General features: G+C 36.7%; 1 protein-coding gene across 6 annotated transcripts in view; it reads left to right on the top strand.

Moving 5' to 3' along the window:
• The window catches only part of ZNF236 (zinc finger protein 236), a 69,411-nt gene that overhangs the window by 45,226 nt on the left and 1,936 nt on the right, over positions 1 to 22,249 (top strand). For 3 of the 6 annotated variants that reach the window (XM_021386984.1, XM_021386980.1, XM_021386986.1), the window contains exons 19-32: positions 43 to 194; positions 306 to 518; positions 1,011 to 1,290; positions 1,746 to 1,849; positions 3,958 to 4,323; positions 5,615 to 5,760; positions 6,919 to 7,162; positions 7,576 to 7,755; positions 8,637 to 8,789; positions 9,097 to 9,287; positions 11,522 to 11,653; positions 14,124 to 14,321; positions 15,530 to 15,659; positions 21,820 to 21,996. In XM_021386984.1, coding sequence (XP_021242659.1) covers positions 43 to 194; positions 306 to 518; positions 1,011 to 1,290; positions 1,746 to 1,849; positions 3,958 to 4,323; positions 5,615 to 5,760; positions 6,919 to 7,162; positions 7,576 to 7,755; positions 8,637 to 8,789; positions 9,097 to 9,287; positions 11,522 to 11,653; positions 14,124 to 14,321; positions 15,530 to 15,659; positions 21,820 to 21,996 — 2,666 coding nt within the window. The remainder of the gene's footprint in view (positions 1 to 42; positions 195 to 305; positions 519 to 1,010; positions 1,291 to 1,745; positions 1,850 to 3,957; positions 4,324 to 5,614; positions 5,761 to 6,918; positions 7,163 to 7,575; positions 7,756 to 8,636; positions 8,790 to 9,096; positions 9,288 to 11,521; positions 11,654 to 14,123; positions 14,322 to 15,529; positions 15,660 to 21,819; positions 21,997 to 22,249) is intronic. The other 3 variants (XM_021386982.1, XM_021386985.1, XM_021386983.1) reach the window with 3 other exon arrangements.

Raw genomic sequence — 22,249 nt, 5'->3', positions numbered from 1 at the left:
ACGACTACTAACTGTATGCAACTAATAATTTTGTTTTAATAGATGTGAATATTGCAACAAGGGTTTTAAGAAATCCAGCCATTTGAAACAACATGTACGATCGCATACTGGTGAGAAGCCTTATAAATGCCAACTATGTGGCCGTGGCTTTGTTTCCTCAGGAGTTCTTAAGTCACATGAAAAGACTCATACAGGTAACAGAGTATGCCAGCTCTACGTTTCCTTAAGTTAGAATGTTTACTGTACCCAAACGTGTAAGTAAATGGAGCAACTGCATGCTACTTACTTGTTTCTGTTACTTTAAGGAGTTAAAGCATTCAGCTGTAGCATTTGCAATACATCCTTCACAACTAATGGCAGCCTTACAAGGCACATGGCAACTCACATGAGCATGAAGCCTTACAAGTGCCCGTTCTGTGATGAAAGCTTTCGAACAACTGTTCACTGCAAAAAGCATATGAAAAAACATCAAGCAGTCTCCTCAGCTGTAGCAGCAGCTACAGAAACAGGAGGGGGAGGTAATTTCACTTTTACTCTTATAGTCCTTACTACGTAACAAGTACAAATGTTTCAGTAGGTTACATGAATGCTGTAACAGTAATGCTGTAAATTAACCTTCAAGCATGGGTGTAACATCTAATGTCCAGGGCTGCTGAACTGCTTTTTTTTGTCTAAATTGTTCAAAGAAGTGAGTCTGCCAGGAGTCTGTCCAGTGTACTCAAGGTATTTTATGTTACATAACAACTTCTTGTGCCACTAAAGTAGAACTCTTTTGTTCTAAATAACTTCTACTTGTATTTAATTATTGTAAAAAGAAGAGTTATACATGTAGCGCTATTTAAAAGAAATAGACGTAGTTAGATTTCTGAAAGAGAGATTAAGTGGAAGCACAGGCTGCACAGTGGCCTTGTATTTAATAATGTATTAATGTATTTAATAATAAACATTTCATTTTTTGTAATTTCAACAGATTAAATATACATGTGTGTATGTATATATTTTCTTTATAGTTGCATGTGTTGAAGACGATGATGAAAACTCTGAAAGGACTTCCAGAAAATCTCGTCCTGGTGTCATAACTTTTACAGAAGAAGAAACAGCAGAACTGGCAAAAATTAGGCCTCGAGAAAGTGCCACAGTCTCAGAAAAAGTTCTTGTTCAATCTGCTGCAGAGAAAGACAGAATTAGTGAGATCAAAGATAAGCAGGCGGAATTGGAAGCAGAGCCTAAATATGCCAACTGTTGTAGTTACTGCCCCAAAAGCTTTAAAAAGCCCAGTGATTTAGTCAGGTAAGGAATGGAAAACTGATATATCTTTTCAATTTTCTAAATTCTTCACCAGACATTTGGTAGTAACAGGTTGTTATAACTTTATGTCTAAACTAAGGCTTGACTCATGTTTATGTAAATTTCTCTTTTTCGGAATGGTTTAAAAATATGTATCAAATTGTTGCACGCTCTGTATCTGAGTAAAACAGCCTTCTCATGTTTCTGGTTTCCTGTGCTATTAAAATGTTTATAAACAAGTTTTAGAATAAATAAATTTTTCTTACAATAGGATTTGCATATAAAAACAAAAATATTTTTTCAGTTTGATAAATAGTATGTTTGAATTGTCTTTACTTGTTCTACTTACTGTAATGCTGATAGTAGTAGTTGAAGATTTCTAAAATTAATAACATAGCAAATATTGCTAGAAGCATAAAGATAGAATTTCATATATATGTGTATTTTGGAATTATTAGGCATGTTCGTATCCATACTGGAGAGAAGCCGTATAAGTGTGAAGAATGTGGGAAGAGTTTCACTGTGAAATCCACTCTAGATTGTCATGTTAAAACACACACAGGTTAGTAGGATTTTGAATGTCTGTGTTGAGAAACCAGTTACTTTCATAGCTGTTATAGTTTGAAGATCTTGCAAGGAGTTGCGTATTTCACTGTGATGTGGGAAAGTGACATGAGTGCCATTGCTAGGTGACATTTGGTGCTTACAGCATCATTGAGTTAATCATATGGTTTTTTTCAAAATACCATAATATTGTTTCAAGGGTAGGCTTATAGTAGGCTTATAAAGCAGGCATAGTCTTAGTTCATGGAAAAAGTATATATATCTATCATAATTTGATTTCAAATCAGTGGTAATATTTCAGTGCTAAATGATTTTCCTGAGCAAAAGGGTGGAGTTCGAAAATCTTATAAAATTAATTTTAAAAAATTGTAGAAGTTTGAGTTTGTCGTGAGACAGTGTCTTGAAAAATGCTATATTGTTTGCAAAAACTTAAGATTGGAGATGATTGTTTTGAATTTCTTTGAGCAAGCACTTCAATTATGCTTCCTTTCGGATATGTTATTAGAATGGTTTGGGTTGGAAGGGACCTTTAAGATCCACCAGTTCCAACTGCCTGCTGTAGGCAGGGACACCTCCCTCTAGCCCAGGCTGCTCAAAGTCCCATCCAGCCTGGCCTTTAATGCTTCCAGGGAGGGAGCATTCTAATAGATGCTGTTGACCTTTGTACTGTGGTTACTGTACAGAGACCTTTCATTGTAATACATAAAAACAGCCTTACGTAGGGTTAAAGGTTGTGAGATGTGGTTCTTTGGCTAAATATTTATTTCCTGCATCTCATTTTGATATAGCATATACAGCATAGTGGAATAACACACATTATTGTACTTATGCTTCATTGCTTGTGTATGTAACTGTTCCTTTTAACATTTTAATTGGGTAGCAAGCAATATGACATAATCTGGTAGATGCAGTAAAGTACACTTAATTTGACTTTGATGCTACTTGAGTGTTTGGCATTCCTATGCGACTTTTTGTGCCTGTTTGTGATACACTTCCCTCTGAGTTTCTGTTTTGACCCTTAGATCCTTGTTCATAGTGAAAGTTCAACATTCTAGTCCATCTATCCTTCTTTTCACTCTCCAGATTTCTGGTACTTTCACAAAAATCGGGTCGTAATCTGAATATTTAACCTTCTGTTTAAACAGCACTTCAGATGTTGCATTTACTCATCACTCTTTAGAATAGAATAGCTCAATTGGAAGGGACCTACAAAGATCAAGTCCAACTGTGACTGCTTCAGGGCTAAACAAAATTTAAAGCATATAATTAAGGGCATTATCCAAATGCCAGTTGAACTGTTTTGATGTTGTTAATTAATTCACTGTCCCCTAGTCTCCCTTCCACCCATCCTTTTTTTCCCTCAGTTTGTTTTGTCTTGTTTTTAGTGGGAGAGACTGCAAGACGTTAGGTTTTTTTTTCATGGTACTCTTCACGTGATAGATGCCTGTGCTTGCAATCTCTGCCTCCATTGTCTTCATGAACTACACTGGTTAATGTTATTCTTAGATTGTTTCTGCTGAACTTGAACGTTGTCAGAGATTTTATTTTTTGTTGAACAGAAAGTGACATCATTGTTAGGGTTTTGTAACCTGAATCTATAATCTGAAATAGGTTGAACTATAATTCAGGAATTTGATGAGAGATTCTTCTGCCTAAATGAAACGTAGAACTCCATAGGAGAAACTGAATGCACAGATCGTTTTTGTGATCTCATTATTGGCTGTAAATAACAAACATCACCAGAATATAGTAATGCAGTTCTGGCCTGAAAGTAGGTTTTTTGTCTCTTTTTTTCAAGTTGAAGTTTTTTTGAAACAACTTGGTTAGTGAGAAATTTGAGAGACGTTTATGAAGATAGAGGCATCAAGATGACCGAATAAGATTCTGAATGAAAAATAAAACTGAGTTTCAGAAATTAAGAAAAAATAAACTTAATTGAGACTATTAGTTCATTAGATAAAAACAGCCAAGGTTATGAAGAAAAAGGCTAGTTATTTCAAATTCTTCTTTTTCAAAATAGTTCAGAATCAGTATTTTCTTAAAATGCTGGTACTGAATTTTAGAATTATTATAATTTATCTTTTTTACTTGTTTTCTTTTTTCCAGGTCAGAAGCTCTTCAGTTGTCATGTGTGCAGTAATTCTTTTTCTACAAAAGGAAGTCTAAAAGTCCACATGCGTCTGCATACAGGAGCAAAGCCATTCAAATGTCCACACTGTGATTTACGGTTTCGTACTTCCGGGCGCAGAAAAACCCACATACAATGTCATTATAAACCAGAAACAAAGAAGGTTAGGAAGCCCGTTGCCCGTACTTCAGCTGAGGGACTGCAGCCAGTCAGTCTTCTTAATTCGTCTTCAACAGATCCAAATGTTTTCATCATGAATAACTCTGTTTTGACGAGTCAGTTTGATCAAAATTTACTTCAGCAAGGACTTGTGGGCCAGGCTATCCTGCCTGCTTCTGTGTCAGGTAAAAATGGATGACTTTTTGGTGGTGGTATTTAAATCGAGTACTGAACTTTGTTTTCTGTTAGAGTTCAGAAACTTGTACCTAATGCTACTTTCAAACAGGTAAGCACTGTACTGAGTTTATAACTTGGTGGGCAGTGATGACTTATTATAAAATAAATATATTTCTATTTGAAACTGAAAATGTTATGGTAGTCACAGTTCGCCTAGAAAGTTCTTTTCAGGTCTGCTGTGGTGTTGAACTGTAGAAAATGCTGATAATAAATAGGTAGACTACTTGTATGCCTTTTGGTAATATTCTTGCCTTTTCCTAAAAAGGAGAGAAGCAAAACCATTTTTAATACCAAATTTATCACAAATCAAGCTTTTCAAATAACATTTACCAGTATCTTCCAAACTCGTTTTGTTGGATATAGACAACTGTTTAGGGTAAATCACGTGATGAGCTCGAGTTACTAGAGTTAAATACGAGAGTGGTACATCGCTCTGAAAACTGCCTGATGTTTGCTTGGAATTCTGAGTGAACAGTATGAGGGGTTTACAGTACATTTAGTAATCCTGGGAAGAGGCAGGAAACTCCTAAAATCCAGGTTAGTGATTTGCATTTTGGCCAGAGTAGGTATTCCACGTGCAGATGGTTTTATACTAAAAGATTTCCTATACGCAAAGATGGATGGTTTTGAGACATCCACCAAAGGAAGCTGATTGATCGTAATCAAGGTGTTTTTGGATACTGTATGTCAAACACAAGGTGATCTTTTTACCTTTTGAGAGTTAGTCTCTTCAATTTTTAACGTTAGCTTTCGTAGTTATTAAGATTTCAATTTTCAAATACTAATACACCTTATTTTCCACCCATGTGATTACGTAGGATGTCTATAGGCTGCTTGAACAATATTTATGTGCTGTGCATAGATGTGGCAACAACTCTCCATATGTGTTAAGGGTCAGAATGCACACACCTTATGTGTACAAATGCTGCTTGTTTTTAAGGGTGGCATACACTTCAAGAAAACTTACAGCAAATTTCTCCAGATTTCTTTTTGTAGTTGTGCTGGAGTGGTTCTTGTTTTGGAAGATGCCAGCTACTGCTTAGATAATAACTGTCCCTAAATGACATGAAATTTATAAAATTTTAAACTAGCCAGACAGAACATTGAAATGACACTTCTTGACATATAGACATGTGCATGTTTAGTTTCTGTATTGATTTCATTTATAACAATAAGCAAGCTAAAAGAGGCGGTCAGTAATGATAAAGAAAAACATAATGCAACTGTTTTCTTTGGTAGCTGGAGGTGACTTAACTGTGTCCTTGACAGATGGTAGCTTGGCCACTCTTGAAGGAATACAGTTACAACTTGCTGCTAATCTGGTTGGACAAAATGTTCAAATCTCTGGAATAGATGCTGCTAGTATTAACAACATAACATTACAGGTGGGTTGCTCTCAGTTTCTTAGATTTGATTTTATAGAGTCAGTTTGAAGACTGAAAGTTTAATGAGTATATGTACTTCTGGAATAGTTCTTTTGAGTGAGACATCTGACAGTTCCCATGCTGTTTCAGTTTTATCGTGATAAAACTTAGGTGCACGGTGGGATTTTCCTCCCACTTTTTTCACTTCCAATTTTTCAGATTTTTACCTCTCTGGGATTTTGACAGATTTCTTTAAAATCCATATATTTTTTTCTTTTAATAGCATTTCATCTTTTCACTTTAAGAAAACGTTTTAGGCAACATCTCCTGTTCCAGTCACCCTCCTCAAAACAAAATAACCCAAATGATTACTGAGAATTTTCCTTACCGTGACACTTACATTTATTTTTCTAGTTTTAAATGTTTAGATTCACAGTTTAAACTCCATTTGAACTTGTAAAACGAACAATAGAAATACTTTACGTAAAAGAAGGTGAGATGATTAAATTTGAAAATTCAGAATGACATGAAAGAATGGTTTTGATGAACTCAGTTGGGTTTGATCAGTTTCAGAGAACTGTTATGAGGCTGGAAGAGACCTATGGAGGTCACCAGCTCCATCTCCTAGGTCAAGGAAAGGTCATCTTCTGAGTTGGATTTGTTTATTTGAAGTCTCTCTGCTTAAAAAGTTTATAGCCAAAACTAAAGAAAAGTGTATCATAGTTTTGTTTCCCTTAATTCCCAAACACATCCCTAAAGGAAACAGTGTATGTTTAAATATTGAAAACAGGTGTTTTCTGGTGAACTGGGACTTTTAGGACCCATAGGGGCTGAAAAACAGATCATTTCTGATAGTGTTTTTCCCTTCTGCTCCTTGGCTTTTCACTTTCAAAGGCTTGAAAGTAGTAAGCCTTGCACTCAACAATAAGACGCTACAAAATGCCAATATAGTAAGTACTCAGTATGCTTATTTGCAGCTATGATCATGATTTCCCAAATATGTAAGTTTAATAGACTTCCTACATAGAGATACTTCAAAAATTTTGTTTATTTTTTTATTAGTAAGTTTAAATGTTATATATTCTAAATGCACCTTTTTGAATTCTGGTTTGTTATACGTATTCATTTAACCCATATTTATTAACATCAGATTGATTGGATTGAGAATTTCTTTTTCAGATCGATCCAAGTATTCTCCAGCAAACATTACAGCAGAGTAATTTACTTGCTCAGCAGCTAACTGGAGATCCCAATATGGCTCCACAGAATCCCTCCCTGCAGACAACAGAAAACGCAGTGCCAGCTAATGTGGTTATTCAGCCTATATCAGGCCTGTCTTTGCAGCCTACAGTAACATCTTCAGCTAACATGACAATTGGAACCCTATCTGAGCAAGAGTCTGTGCTGACGACCAGTGCTAGTGGTAAGTAGTGCCATTAGTCTTAAGCTTTGAATTCCTTAGCATTAATTTTATTACACGTTTTTTTTGATGCTTCATTTACTAAGTTAGGTGTACACTTCTTGTAACAGCATATTAGGCAAATTCTACAACTTTGTTATCACTTTTGAATACAAAGTTTTCATAATGTAGGCCACAAAACAGAAGAGTACTTATAGCTGTTAGGAACATAAAACAAATTCTGACAGTCTTAAGCTGTAGGGGAATAAATTAGACTGTGGAAACAATTTCTCCCATAGAGTACAAGTTCTAGTGTCTTACCTTGGCTAAGACTTTTATAGTAGTTAAAAAATAATGTTGTAATTGTAGTTTTACAAAATATATATTGTAAAGAAAGGATATTTATAGAATTTTTTATTCTACCTTTCTATATTTAGGTACACAGGACATCTCTCAAGTCATGACTTCACAGGGTATGGTGTCATCTTCAAGTGGGCAGCATGAGATAACATTGACCATAAATAACTCCAGTTTGAGTCAAGTTCTAGCTCATGCTACAGGTTCTACTACTGCAAGCTCATCAGGAAGTCCTCAAGAAATCACTCTTACAATATCTGGTTGGTATTTCCAATGATTTTTAGTAGTATTAGGTACCTGTTTCATAGGCTAGCTGTACAGTATTTGAGCATATTTTTGCTGTCAGCTGCATTCCTGTGGTGTTTTTTTATATTCATCAGCTTTAAAAGGTATTCCCTAAGTCTGCCTTTGAAAACCAGATGCAATTGCAGTGAGTATGAATGTTAGATCAGTTCCCTGTTTTATTCATAGTCTTATTTCAACAGATATTTCTCAGGGAGAAAGTGCCTATAAGCAGTTCTTATTTCCTTGCTGTGCCTCGTTTGGTTTAGTGCAACTCCTGGGTAATACTGGGTGGATAGGAGCAAGCAGCACAAGGCAGGCATTGGAGTTGAGTTTATTTAATCTAAATTTACTTAAATACCTGTGAAAACATGTTCAAATAGATGTTCTAACTGTTCTTGAATGTATACTGTTCAGTAAGTAGTTAATACTCCGGGTGTCTTTGAACACATTCAGACTAACTTTCTTTACTGCCTCTAAGAGGCTGATCCTATATACAATATGAATAGCTCTCCACTCCCCCCAAAGACAATACTGTATAATTACGTTTCTTAAGTAGATCCAGTATTTTATCTATTAGCTTTTAGTTTGCTAGCTTGTATAGTTTCATGAAGTTAATGCCTTGAATCTAAGAAATACCAGTGTTTGTCTAAATATTAATAAGCACAGGTATTTGTATGTTGCTGTCTAGATCTACATTAAAAGCATGTTGAAATTCTGTGTAAAAATGTGCATGTGTAGAAACGAATTTAGTTTTGGTTTTCTGCTTTTAATTTATAATCACTTTTTTATAGTTAGAATACAGTAGTAGAATAATGTTGAGATATTTTTGGCTATAATAGGACTAATTTCTATGTAGGTCAAGATCTCATTCAGCATAATTCTGGAAGCAGTGATCTGAATAGTAGCTTAAGGCTGACAGCACCAACCATCAACAGTCAGAGTACAGGTGCAACATTAACTATAAGCAACGACCACCTTCTTTCTCAGGGCACTTCACTAAATGCTCCAGGTATGCTTATAATGATTTCCTAAGAAAAAACAAGATTATTAAAAAAAGAGATGTTAGGCAGGAATAGTATAAACTTGCACATTACAATTAAGTAACAACAGGTTTTAGGTGTGTATTCTCACTAGTTTTTAATTCCTGTACCAATTTAAATTATCCATTTCACAGAATGAGAAGAAAATGCGTACCTCTAGGATATTTTGTTTAAAAAAAAAAGAGTACAAAGTTAAAATAAACTTGCAGTTAGAGCTTATGTAACTGATCTATTTTATTTTTATTTATTTATTTTACTTTTCTGTATATATTCCAGAACTTAATACAGCAAGTGGAACAAACCTTCCTTCAACAACACCCATATCTCAGTCTACAGTTTCTGCCCAGAATTTGGTCATGTCTTCATCAGGAGTTGGAGGAGATGGTAGTGTCACTTTGACTCTTGCTGATACTCAGGGAATGTTGTCAGGTGGTCTTGATGCGGTTACGCTTAATATCACATCACAGGTAAAAAGTGTATTTCTGAACTGACAGACAAACTAACATTGTTGTCTTAGAGGGCAGGAATTCAGGATTTTTCTTAGAAAATAATTTTTTAAGATCAATTTTTTGATAAACTGATTTTATATATGGGTACTGTAAGTAATTCTTTAGAAAGCAAAAGCTGTCAAAATCTGTTAAAAATATGCGAAACTTAATTTCTTCTAATTGTAGCTTTTTTGGTTTTCCTCTTCAAATGAAGAAGGAGACTAGTAAAGAATATTTGCTGTGGATACTCTTGGATTAGTTCTTACCTAATGGTAGAACTGGTGGATGTTATTTTCTCAAGGATTGGCATAAATGTTACAGTAAAAATGTTTCAGAAACATTAATAGCAAATCTGCCTAGGGTAAGGGTAAACACAGGATAAATAATGAAAAAGATGATTGTCTTTTTGCTTTTTTTTTCTTCTGGTTAAACTTTGGCTGTATCTTTGTTTATTGTTGTGAGTGATACTGTTTTGGTGTCACACGTAATGAATTGTTTGTACTGCTTGGCAAAGTAGCAAAAGCTGTTTTTAATCCTCACTCTTCAAAAGACAGGAAAATATGATCAAAACAGGAAGCTGTGTTGGGGAGGACTGAAAAAACAATTTTAAATTTATCTGAGGAAGAATAGTTAGGACACGTTATGAAGGCTGTGGTGCAGTACCTTCCTTGAGGTCCTGCATCCTGGAGACCTAAATAAGATCATTCTTTTGCCTTGAGCATGCTCATACATACTTCATTATCAGTAATATATCTTAGTATTCCCAAACTTCTTATTGTTTAATCTGGTAGATTTTTCTGTTTTTCCTTGTGAACGTACGAACTGAAGAGTAATTGGGACAGGTCTTTTTGTAGCAACATGAAAATGTTTAAATTGATTATACTGTCTGGAAATGGATCCAGAGCAGGGCCGTGGAGATGATTAGAGAGCTGGAGCACCTCTACTATGTAGAGAGGCTGAGAGTTGGAGTTCTTAAGTCTGGAGAAGAGAAGGCTTTGGGGAAATCGTGTTGTGCCCTTTCAGTACTTAAAGGGGGCTTATGAAAAAGATGGAGACAGACTTTTTACATGGCCTAATAGTCAGAGGACAAGGGGAAACAGTTTGAAAGTTAAATAAGGGGAGATTTAGATTAGACATTAGGAGGAAATTCTTTGCTCAGAGAGTGACGAGGCACTGAGATAGGCTGCCCAGAGAAGCTGTGGGTGCCCCATCACTCTAAGTATTCTAAGCCAGGTAGGATGGAACTTTGATCTAGTGGAATGTGTTCTTGCCCATGGCAGGTGGGTTGAAACTAGATCTTTAAAAGGCCCCTTCCAACCCAAGATATTCAATGATTAAAGAGGTAGAGTTACAAGAAGTTACACAAGAATAATGCTACATGACTATCATCTCCCAAGCAGCTTCAGTATTAATTTCATTTTTATCAGAATGTAAGATTTTTTGGTGTCATCAAGAGCCAAAGCCAAAGAAAGGTTGTGGGAGGACTTCTTGTGGAATTATTGTGAACTGTTGAGGATTTTTAACATTGCAGAATAACGAAGCAACATGTTTCATTTCAGAATTTGTAATAATTTAAACAATGTAAGTTTAGCAATGTTGATATTTGTTGATAAGACAGACACTATTCTTAATACGAAGTCAAGTGAAAAATTGGATACTGCGCAAGCAGAGTGTATGAAGCATGAATCTTGAGAAATGGGCTGGTAGTATGTAAAGTACGTTTACTTGAGAGGTGTAGAACTCTTTAATGGTAATGTAGAAATAGAAGTGGTGGTGTGATATTAAACATTCTGAAACTTAATTTGTTATTTTATGTCTTGGCTTCGTGTATTTTGGAAGTAGGTTTAATAGATGAAAAAAGGGAAAAATTTGTGGGTAGACCATACAGAAAATTAAAATATAGCCTTATGGAAAGCATCATCCGAAGAGATAAAAGATGAAGGAAGGCTGAAATATACAGCAATTCATGCAAAACTAGGAAAAATTAGAATTTTTGCTTTTACAGACTTCCAGTTGTTGTTACACTTACAATGATATATTTAAAATGGGAGGAGAAAAGAGGAGAAAGCTGTAGCATTTGTTCAAGTGAGTTATGGCATGGTCTTTTTCAATAAAAGCAAAGTAGTTTTGAGGTATAAAAATAATTCATGTGACTGCAATTAGTTGTTTAAATGTAGTTATTCTTTTTTTCTTTTCCCTTCCCTCTTTGACAGGGTCAGCAGTTCCCTGCTATACTCACAGATTCCAGTCTCGCTAGCCAAAGTGGGTCAGGCTCACAGCAAGTCATACTGGTGAGCCATACACCTCATTCAGCAACTGCAAACTCTGATGAAATAACGTATCAGGTAGATACAATATATTTCTGTATCTCTTGTGGGTAAAGAATGTTATTAATAAAAATATTAGAGTAATTCCTTTGTATACTGAAGCAGGAAGGCTGATGTCATTTCCAAATAAGACCACTCAGAAGAGGTTTGTTGTGTCTTCCTAGTCACCCAGATTGTGATTAACTTTTGAGCTGGAAAAGCTTTCTCATATACAAAAGAGATACATTTAATAATGTGTTTCTTTCTACAAACTGTAGCATCATGTACTCAACAGTTTTCTCCAAAAAAAACCCAAGTAAATTTGTTAAATAATAAAAATAAATTAAGAGCTGTAGGGAAAAGCAGCACCTATTGCTATACCTTTTCTTTCTGTTTTTTTTTTTTTCAGCCAAATTGGTTTAATAATGGAGTATAAACTCTTCAACTTTTTACGTGTCTTGAGTTTTCACAGACTCTTATACATATGTTATGTCAGTACTAATATCAGAAGGGGTTGCTCAGACTAGTCTTGTTGAAGGTAGAATTCATATAATATAATATCCAGCCTGGTAATGTGAACTCCAAACTGGGAAACATGGTAGAGGCAGGTGATGACTAGCAGTCAAGGGAGGCAGGGCACTAGGTTGGCAAACAGAGGTCAATATGTGGGCAAGGTGTGACTGATATGAGTGAGAGAAACTTTGAACATAAAAAAGGCTTAGAAAGATAGGGCCCTCTTCAAGTTTACACTCATGAAAGTACTGAGAGGACAAAATAGTAGAGGAAACTCCTCCTTGCTTCTTGGAAATTGTCGCAGATGGATACCTCTCTGATGTGTCTGTATGCTGATAGATGCAACAGGAGGTACGCGTGCAGTTGCAAGTCTGCAGTCTGAGAATCACAGAAAGAAGGTAGTGCGCACACAGATGAAGCACGGCTACGATAGCGTTATGGCTTTTTAGGACAGGACAGCAAGACTATAGATTACTTGGAACTCTGCGTAGGGGCTGGATGGTGAGTCAGTTGTGGCTTTATGGGTGAAGGCTGGCAGGCAGACCAGGCTGTGGTGAATACTAGTCATTTGCTACAGATAGCCTAATTAGGAAGAATCAGAAGGTGAGTCTTTCATCAGACATAGTCTTGGGCTACCTGCCCCTAGCTCACTCTTTGAGTAGAGGAGCTGAACTAGATGATCTCAAGAAGTCTTTTCCAACCTCAGCATTTCTGTGATTTGCAATCCCTGGTTTGCTTGTACTTCAGCTTGCCTAAGATCCCATGAAAGGGCAAGAAGCCAGGGTGCAAGGAACCTAGGAAACTTCTGGAGTGTATTGTTAACTTCCCGGAACTGGTGACTGAAAAACCAGCAAGGAAAGATGTTTGGCTGGACTTCATAATTGCAAACAAGGAAGAACTAGTTGGGAATACGGAGGTCAGGAGCACCCCTGGTAGCCAAGACTATAGATAATGGAGTTCTATGTATGCTTTCATAAATTAGAGTAGCATTTCATAATTCTTACTAGAATGTCACCTGCCAGCTGTGACAGTACCTGAGGAGCCATGCTGTAACAGTCCAAATGTAACACTAATGAGGATTCCTTTTCTATCTTCCTAGTGACTGTTGGTTGACCAATCAACATTTCAGCCTTTTCTTGAGCGGTCCCAACCAGCTGGAAATGTATGAATAAGTGTGTGCACAAGAAAGGGTTTTTTTAATCGCTTCTTTTAGTATGTTTTATATTACATCCTTACTAATTTTGTTCCTGTTCCTGCTTTCTACTGTGGATAACATTCTGCAGTGCTCTGTACCTTTCTCAAGTTTAGTTCATCCTGAAAAGTTACTTAGGGTAGCACTTCATTTATCTTTTCTGTATTTTCATATAATTCTTCTTAAAAGGTGTTGTGTTTAGGATTCTACCTATAAAGTTGAACAAGTCTTGTGTTTTATTTGAAGAAAGAGAAACACAGCAAAACCCCGTCCAGACCCTCAGCTTTTGATTGTAGTTGCAGTTAATCTGAAACTGTGCTAATAGCTCAAAACTGCTTACTTAAGGTAATTGAATCCCTGATGAATAAATAAACCGTATGGAAAAACAACATTCTCCTTCGTAAAAGTCAGAGGTGCCTTTTCTCTCTTTTGCTTTTTCTTTTCTCTGAAACTTTTTGGCTTTGAATTTTGTTTGGTGAGAATCATCTGAGATCTCCAGGAATATAAATTTAGGTGTAAGAAAATATGTATGTACTCAGACACATCAGATTTTTAAAGCATAAATGAATTAGATTAATTATGCTCATTTTGCTTTCTTAAAATAAATGTATTTGGTCATTACTAAGAGCAATGAAATGCATGTTTATATTTACATACAACTTGTCTTTCCTTTGTGCTGAGAAGGTGCTTGCAAGCACTCTCCAAAAATTGGTCATATCAAAGCTACATCCACGAAAAAAAAAACCCTCTCTGCTGTGAGTATACTTAAATAATTATTTGACTGTGTTTTATAAATTGTTACAGGTGACAGAGGTTTCTCCTAATGTGACTAAAAGCAGTCAAGCAGAAAAAGAAGGTCGTGTGCACCAGTGTTTTGAGTGTAGTCAAACCTTTTCTTCAGCCACCATGTTGATGCATCATAGTAAAGAGGTTCACGGCAAGGAAAGAATACATGTTTGTCATGTCTGCAATAAAGCCTTTAAGCGGGCAACACATCTCAAGGTATTGGGTAATAACAGTGGATTCTTCTGTTAACTTGTTTGTTTGGTTTGGAATTTTTGTCATGTTAATGCAAGATAGCTGTTAGGCCTTTACTTTTCCTGTCCAGGTATAGTGTGTGAAACACATATCTGAGAGGGGGAATTTAAGTGACAGCGTATGCCTAGATAACTTTTCTGGAGCATGGAGAAGTTTTTAATGCATATAGTGTCCGCAAAAAGAAAAATGTAGATAACTTGTCTTGTAAATAATGGTGTCAGAAAAAGGTGTTTACTCCGTTTGCTTAGGTGTATCACTGCTGCTTATCATGTTCTCCTAATACACTTTTGGTAATTGTAAATTGCAAAGCAGAATGCTTGACATTATTTGGTTTGTAGGTGTTCTGTTTTATGAGTACAAGTGACATCTGCAGAGCAAGGGTTTAAAATCCTCTCATACTGTTGCTGTGGAGGGGTTGGAAGGAGATGATCTTTAAAGTCCTTTCCGACCCAGGCCTTTTTATGATTCTGTGCTGTTTTTGTTGTTGTTTTCACTAGCTTATGAACAACCTTGAAAATTCTGAGCTTTTGCAGAAATTTTAGTGATGCTTTTAATTACGATTGTAGAATATTCCTGTTAGGAATACCAGATTGTTTTATGCAATTCAGCAGTTGGTTGTGAAGTGGTTCCATTTGCGTGCTGGCACTGCAGCTGGGTGTGTGTTGCAGTGGTCCTTTGCTTCTGAGGGCCTTACTGTTTTAGAATGATCCTGATTTGGGTCCTGGGTACAAATGCCTATATGTCATGCAAGCGAGGGGGAGGTGGATACTGTTGAGAGGGGGGGAAAAAAATCCAGTGCTAGCTTATGATGCATGGTTGACCAAAATCTGTTTGTAAGCAATGAAAGCATTCAAAGAGCTCTGGTTTTCATGGGTAACCTTACTTGAGATAATTTGTGAAGGTACTAATGTATGCAAAATAAGTAATTCATGTAGTTCTTGACAGAGGCTTTCAGAAATGTAAAGCTACTGATGTCTCAGCCCTCCAAAGAGATGATATACAAAAAAGTGTCTACTTTAGAAAAAACAATGCAGGCTTCCATCTTCTTTGTGTTTTCTGTTGATGACAAAGATCATCTGCTTTTGTCTTCAAAATGTGAATATATTTCTATGCTAAATACTAAAGAGTTTTGAAATGGTTCTAAAATGTCGTCTTTCTCAATGTTGCCTTAGGAACACATGCAAACCCATCAGGCTGGACCTTCACTGAGTTCCCAGAAGCCTCGGGTGTTTAAGTGTGATACCTGTGAAAAAGCTTTCGCAAAACCAAGTCAGCTGGAGAGACATTGTCGCATTCACACAGGTAACATCAGAAGTGATCTTCATCTCATAAAATTTTCTCATGCATATGTGATTGTTACATTTTGGAGTGTTTGCTCTTGGATTCAGGTAGATATTTAAATATTTAAATAACAAGCTTAAAAAAGAAAAGAAAAAAGGAAAAAATCAAAATGAGAGCAAACTTGAAATTTCAAGTAGCGTGATGTTCTGTTTAAATCTATGTTTAGTAGTGAGACTGAGACTCTCCATGTATTGGTACTCACTGTACTGCAGCAGTGAATGCATGAGCTTATACTGAAAATCTTGTCATTGAAATCGATTAATAAAAGAATGTTTTAAAGCATTGTTTAAAAGCACTGGATATCTTCAAGGCTATAGGAGAACGTGTAAATGTCTTGGTGTGTTCAGTGATGTTAAATAAAGGACAGTCTTAACTGCTGCTACTTACTGCTGTATGTGATGCTACATAGTTCAACTATTAGCCGGTTCATCGATGTCTACTGCCAGTGCTCAGTGTCGTGTTCTTTACTGCTGAGTTATTTTCTTCAACTGTTATTCTATAATTATCCTACACTGTCTCCTCCTAGGGAATACGTATTTCGCTTGATAAAGTGCTCTTCATGCTGCACTTTGTGGCCCTCTGCAAGGAGAAATCTATATGTAATAGAGCCCATCAGCCTTCCCCTTCACCTTGTGTGTATTAACATGAGTTCTAAACATAGGAGTCACTTCTTTGAAACAACTTCTCTCTTCCATACCACTACTACCAATGAATGGCTATCATGTCTGCTAGAAATAAAAGGGAATGGATAAAGTAATCCTTATTCCTTCTGAGCTGCAGAAGATTAAGGAATATAACTGTGTGTGCTGTAGAGTAGGAGGACTCCCAAAACATGATTGTTGTTTCCTTCAGTGAGTCAACCAGAGCTTTATCTTTCTGCGTATCACTTGTCTTATGTAGCTTTTGGCTCCTCGTCATGGATTTAAAGCAAAATTCCTAATCTCTTCGTTTAAGCTATCTTTTTAACCTTGTCACTTTCCTTAGTTGGCATTGTTTGTCTCGTGAGGTATAATCTGAGTTTCATCTTTTGGTTGGATCTTCACTTTGTACCCTCAGCTTCAGTCTTGTAATTTTTAGTATCGTATCTCTGAAGAATAGGCTTGCCTCTATATTCAATTGTCTTGTGTATGCTCTAATATCATGTATCTCAAAATATTAGAACTTTCTTTTTTCTGACTTTGACAAATAAGTGTCTTATTTAGATCCATTTGAACTGCTTTGGTTTTTCTGCAGAACTCATTGCCTGATGTCTCTGTATCATGCTGGACTTCCATTTATAGACCTTTGTTCTTCCCATTGCACCAACTGCAAACTATCTGTCTTCATGCTCAAATGACTTTGAGCTGCACTTAATGACATTTTCTCAATCTCTGTCTCCACCTGTTGCTTCCCCTGTCTGTCCGTGTGTCTGTCCTTCCTTGCCTCCCTCTTTCCGCTCCACACCCGCTGAGCCATGTTGAGCTCTTCATTCCTGTGTCTAATCAACACGTGATCCCTGTGTTTCTCTCCCTGTTTGAAATGCCCCTCCACACACCTGCATGCATTCTAACATGCTGTGCCAAATGTTGAGGGGAGGGATGTTCCTTGAGTGTTCACTCAGTAGCATTTTAAAATTCTTTTTTTTTGTTTATATGACTTCTGCTGTGTCGCTGATGTGTGGGGACTAGTGCCAGTATAGATTACCTGATTATGTCCTTATACACTTGTTATCTTTTCATTGTTTTCTCATATTTATGGCAAATTCTTAAAATTTAGGTGTGTCTCTGTTCTTCATTCATGAAGGACTTAACGTGGTAGAATCCAGTCTGCATCTAAGGCTGCATTGTATTGTTATGAACAATAAATGACAGAATTTCCACTGGAATACAAGGGAAAAAAAGTAGATGAAGCTGGAAACATGTTAAAAGTGCCACAGGGAATTACTTTAACTTGCTGTGTAACAGTGATCCTATTTAAAAAGAAGGTAAAAAAAATAAAAAATGATTATTAGGTGATGAGTGACTGATTAGGGTTAAAATACTCCACATTTACCATTGCATATAAACAGTTACTGAGATGTAACTAGAGAAGTCAAGGTATCTATCTGTGCTTTCTTGCAGGCTTTTGGAGTCTATCATGAGGTTTGCAAATAAATGAACATAATTGGTTACTTGCTTTTTACCATGAAAAAAAGAATTTGAAAAGAATTTTTCAGGAATCCATATGTTTGTGGATGAGTTAGATCAGAACTATATAACGTACAGCTCACTGTGGCGTTGCTTGATCTGGTACAACAAATTTGGCTCATTTCAGTTGACTAATTCAGCACATACTCTGCATACTGTCAAAAGTAAAACAGGAGCAGTAATTGCAAGAGTTGAGTTATTAGCATTTTCCAGGCAGCTGAGAGACAGAAGATGCAGGTGCTGCTTCTGTCTTTTTGCACATCTCATTCTGTTGAATGCTCTGCTGAGAACTCTTTAGCAGAAAAGGATAGGAGGATGGAAAGAGAGGATTCATGAACGTAGTTAATTTATGTTTCATGTCTTTTTGCTAAGGAAATCTTGAGGTTTGGGAGTCCAGAGAGCAGCTTCAGAGATTGTACAGTGGGAGGGCACGGATAGATAGGGGTGTAAAAAGGAAATGAAGAACAAAGGTGTGCATTGGGCTGGGGAAGAGATGAGATCCTCCTTATGTCGCTTGAGGAGTATTGTAACAGGAGGGTAAGTTTTCACTACAGGTATAATAGGGTAGACTTTAATATTAGTGGGCTGTGTCATCCACTTAGAGCAAAAAAACTCCTAGTAGATAAGCATTAAGTCCTGATAAGGGGTAGTGGGTGAGCTGATTTGGTACAGCTGTTTTCATGTTTTAGAGGTTTCTGCTGATCCTGTGCATTCTAATCTAGTGGTCTGCCTGCATTTGCTTCTCATTCCTCCATACCTTACCCAAAGAGAATTTCAGTTATTGTGAGTGATGGCTGTTCTTTTTGAGAGTAACCCTGAAGAAAGGGAGTACAGCTTCTTTGTGGTTACTGTGGTAGAAAGGAACATTCTCGTTATATTGAGGGCAGGAAGAGAAAGGCAGGAGTTGCAATCAAAGATGATTAACTGCCTTCAAAATTCTATAATAGCTTGCTTTCTGTTTAACTGGCTTAAATAATTCAGATGTTAATAAAAGGCAGTGTTGTAAGAGGCCCACAAATAGTCCGATAGCAGGGAAGAAGACAGATTCCTTCCTGCTTTGGCTCATGCTGTCCATTATAATATATAATAGCACTTCAGGAAGGCTGTGAAGAGTCCAGAGTCCCTTTATGCATCTGTTTCTGATAAATCTGCAGCATGATAGAAGAAATAATTTCTATTTTGGAATTCGCTTGTAATTTACTCAGAAAATCTTCAGATATTTGGGGGTTACTTGCACGTGAGCGCTCAGGAGCTGGGAGTGCCCACAAGCTGTAAAAGTCCTTGCTGAATTCATTTCAATGTTGTTGTTTGAAGTTGAGGGCTTGCCTGCTGCTGAAACATGGTAGTCATTCCTTCAGAAGAGGATGTTCTAAAAATCCCTAAAGACCAAACGAATTAAAATGTCCTGCAAAGAAGTCTTTAGATTGATAGAAATGCCTATTATATGTAGGAGCATCTGAGTTAAAGTCTAAACCAATTGGCTTTCCTAAAGGAAGAACCATCCAAGTTGGAAAAGACCATGAAGATTGTCAGGTCCATCCATCAGCTTGACCTAGTGAGTCCCATGACTAAACCATGTTCCTTACAGCCTTCCACACTTCTTAAATACCTGCAGGGGTGGAAGCTCCACTTCTTTCAGGGCAGCTTCTCCCAGTGCCTAACCACCCCCTTCTTTGAAGGAATTCTTCCTTATATCCAATCTAAATCTCCCCTACTGCAACTTGAGGCTGTTTCCTCACATCCTTTAATTACCTTATACATTCAGGTCTTTTCAGTGATGAGCAGTTCGGATAAACATTGCAGAAATTAGAAGGAAACAAATGATTCCACTTCTACCAGAAAAAGCCATATGGTGTAATCCCTTACACGGCATTGAAGTGGCTGCTTATTTTAGAACAGAAAACTGAAAGTATCTGAGGAAACATTTTTAATTCAAACTAGTGAAATCATTCTTAACAAAAAAATACAAAGAATGCTTCTGTGCTGCTGTTCATGTTTCTAGATCAAGAGTCCCTTTTCTTGTCTGTGCTCTAATCTTGAGGAAAAAAAACGATCACAGGCTGCATGCTATGCACCCAGAAAACACTGCTGAAGTTCTGCTAAAGCAGAACTTCGAGTGGAGAGAGGAACTTGGGTTTTAAAGTAGTCAGTTGCTTCTAGTTGGAGTATTGAAGTGAGTGTGGCTTTGACCATAATTTTGCACGGTGTTGGGGGTTTGTAATGCTACGAAACTTAATTTCTTGAGAGTTTTCCTTGAAGGGATCCTTTGTGTGCAGATATTCTCAGCAGTCTTGTTGGAAAGGCTGTGTAGTGAGCACATTCTTGAATGGACTTACCAGAATAGTCTTCCCAAAATCTTTTTTATGGACCCCATCTGAGAGTTGCTTTAGTAGACAGGTGAGTGGGAACAATATTTTGCAAGCTTGGCTGATTTTTCTTCCCTCAAAATTCAAAGTAGAAACATATTTAAAAGCTTTGTTTTCGAGATGTAAGCGTGCATTCCTGTACTTGGTAGCTGAATTAGTGAGCAATAATCTTCCCTTTTCAGCTTGCCTGCCCCCCAGGTCTATCTTCCTTTTGCCTGTCTTAAGTAGCAGAGTATAATTTTCTTCACTGTAACATAGGCACTCTTGGAGTGGCATCCTAATTGAAATAGCTTCTGTTAGGTCTGTATACTTCTATTAGAATGTCTTCTATCTCTCCAAGTGTGCTTTGAACTGAAGTAGTGTTTTCATCCCTTCAGAAATCAGGGAGTAACTACTGATGAAAATGTTCCCAGAGCAAGAGAGAGAATATCCTAGCCCAGGAAGAATTTTTTGCTCTGCCACAGGTTTCATATTAAAGATGCAAGGAAGAGGAAGAAGAAAAAGCTGAAATCGCTATCCTGATCTCTTGCTGTTACCAAAATACTCTTGCATTTCAGTTTGCCAAGAGGTCTGATTTCTATTCCAGATGTTGAGCTTGGATTGAGTCTGAGACAGCTAAAGAATTGTTCTTACGTCTTTAGCTTGCTGTGTTTCCATTCAAGCAAATAGGTCTGTTGAGGCATATCTGCTAGGAAGTGAATTGTTGAATGAATTTACACGTAAATCCTTTATGTATAAGTAGAGGAACTTATGTTTCTGTTTACTTTCTGCTGCAACTGTACTCACTGGTAGGAAGAGCGGAGACAAGTGGGACACAATGAAAAGTCATTGTCTTGAGGACCTTTTCTGAGTTCAGAGACTTTTCTCCTACTCTAATCCTAGTGCTCTTTGGCTGATGTTTTTAACAGTAAGAGGTCTTTCTGTTACTACTTGACCCATAGCTCTAATTAGTTAATACTTTTAAGTTTACTTAATCATTTACTAGCATTAAATACTCTTTTATCAGTTGCCTGAGAAGTTGGATTTAGCCTGAGAAGCTGCAGTACCTGTGAAGAGATGAGCATAGGGGGAATGAAAGAAGAGAGAACTTGTTTCATTATAAGAAAATTGTGGAAATATTTTAATGATGATAATGTTATGGAGGTTTGACTTAAAGATTACTAATATTATGAGTCTGATGCAAAATTACCAGCATTATTTTAGCACTTTCAGCATTCTACTTTCTCACAGACACCGGCTTTGTTAACTCTAGAATATTGCTTTATCTCCATTACTCATAAATCATGTAAAAAGGTGATGGTTCCCTCAAGTACAGAAAAGTCATATTGGTAAACTGATTTTTTTACATCTCTATTAAATAGTTTAATAATAATTCAGATATGAAATTTAACAGTATTGATGGCTTAGATGGCTCAATATTCTGATATTTCAGGATGTTTTGCTGATTATATGGAGTCATAACAGTGCTTGAGAGAGACTCAAGGAAACAAATTGTTTGCGTCTACTTAATTTCTAGGTTATCTTAATTATTTTATTGAATTTTGAACTGTGTATATTTAAATGAACATTAAATATATTTTTCTCTTCTAGGGGAACGGCCATTTCAGTGTACACTATGTGAAAAGGCTTTTAATCAGAAGAGTGCTCTTCAAGTTCATATGAAAAAGCACACGGGAGAAAGGCCTTATAAATGTGATTACTGTGCAATGGGATTTACACAGAAAAGCAATATGAAACTTCATATGAAACGGGCTCATGGTTACACTGGTATGTAGCGCAGTGACAGCAGTGGCAAGTAGAGAAAGCTGCATGATTTACTAGGAAATCACAAAATGCTTACCCTAAGTCACTGAAGATGAGAGCTGCTGAGCTAATAGTTGAACACAACCCAAATAAAACTTTGAAACACATGGGTTACTGCTTACAGCTCCTTGGTTGTGGTGGAGCCCTCTATTGCTAAAATAGAACGTTCAAAACCTAGTATAGGAGAACAGTTGGTTATATTGGCTTTTGTGGGTAT

This window comes from Numida meleagris, chromosome 2 (assembly GCF_002078875.1).
Source record: "Numida meleagris isolate 19003 breed g44 Domestic line chromosome 2, NumMel1.0, whole genome shotgun sequence".
NCBI lineage: Eukaryota > Metazoa > Chordata > Aves > Galliformes > Numididae > Numida > Numida meleagris.
The sequence above is the reverse complement of the archived record's forward strand: the minus strand, read 5'-3'. Positions and strand labels throughout refer to the sequence as shown.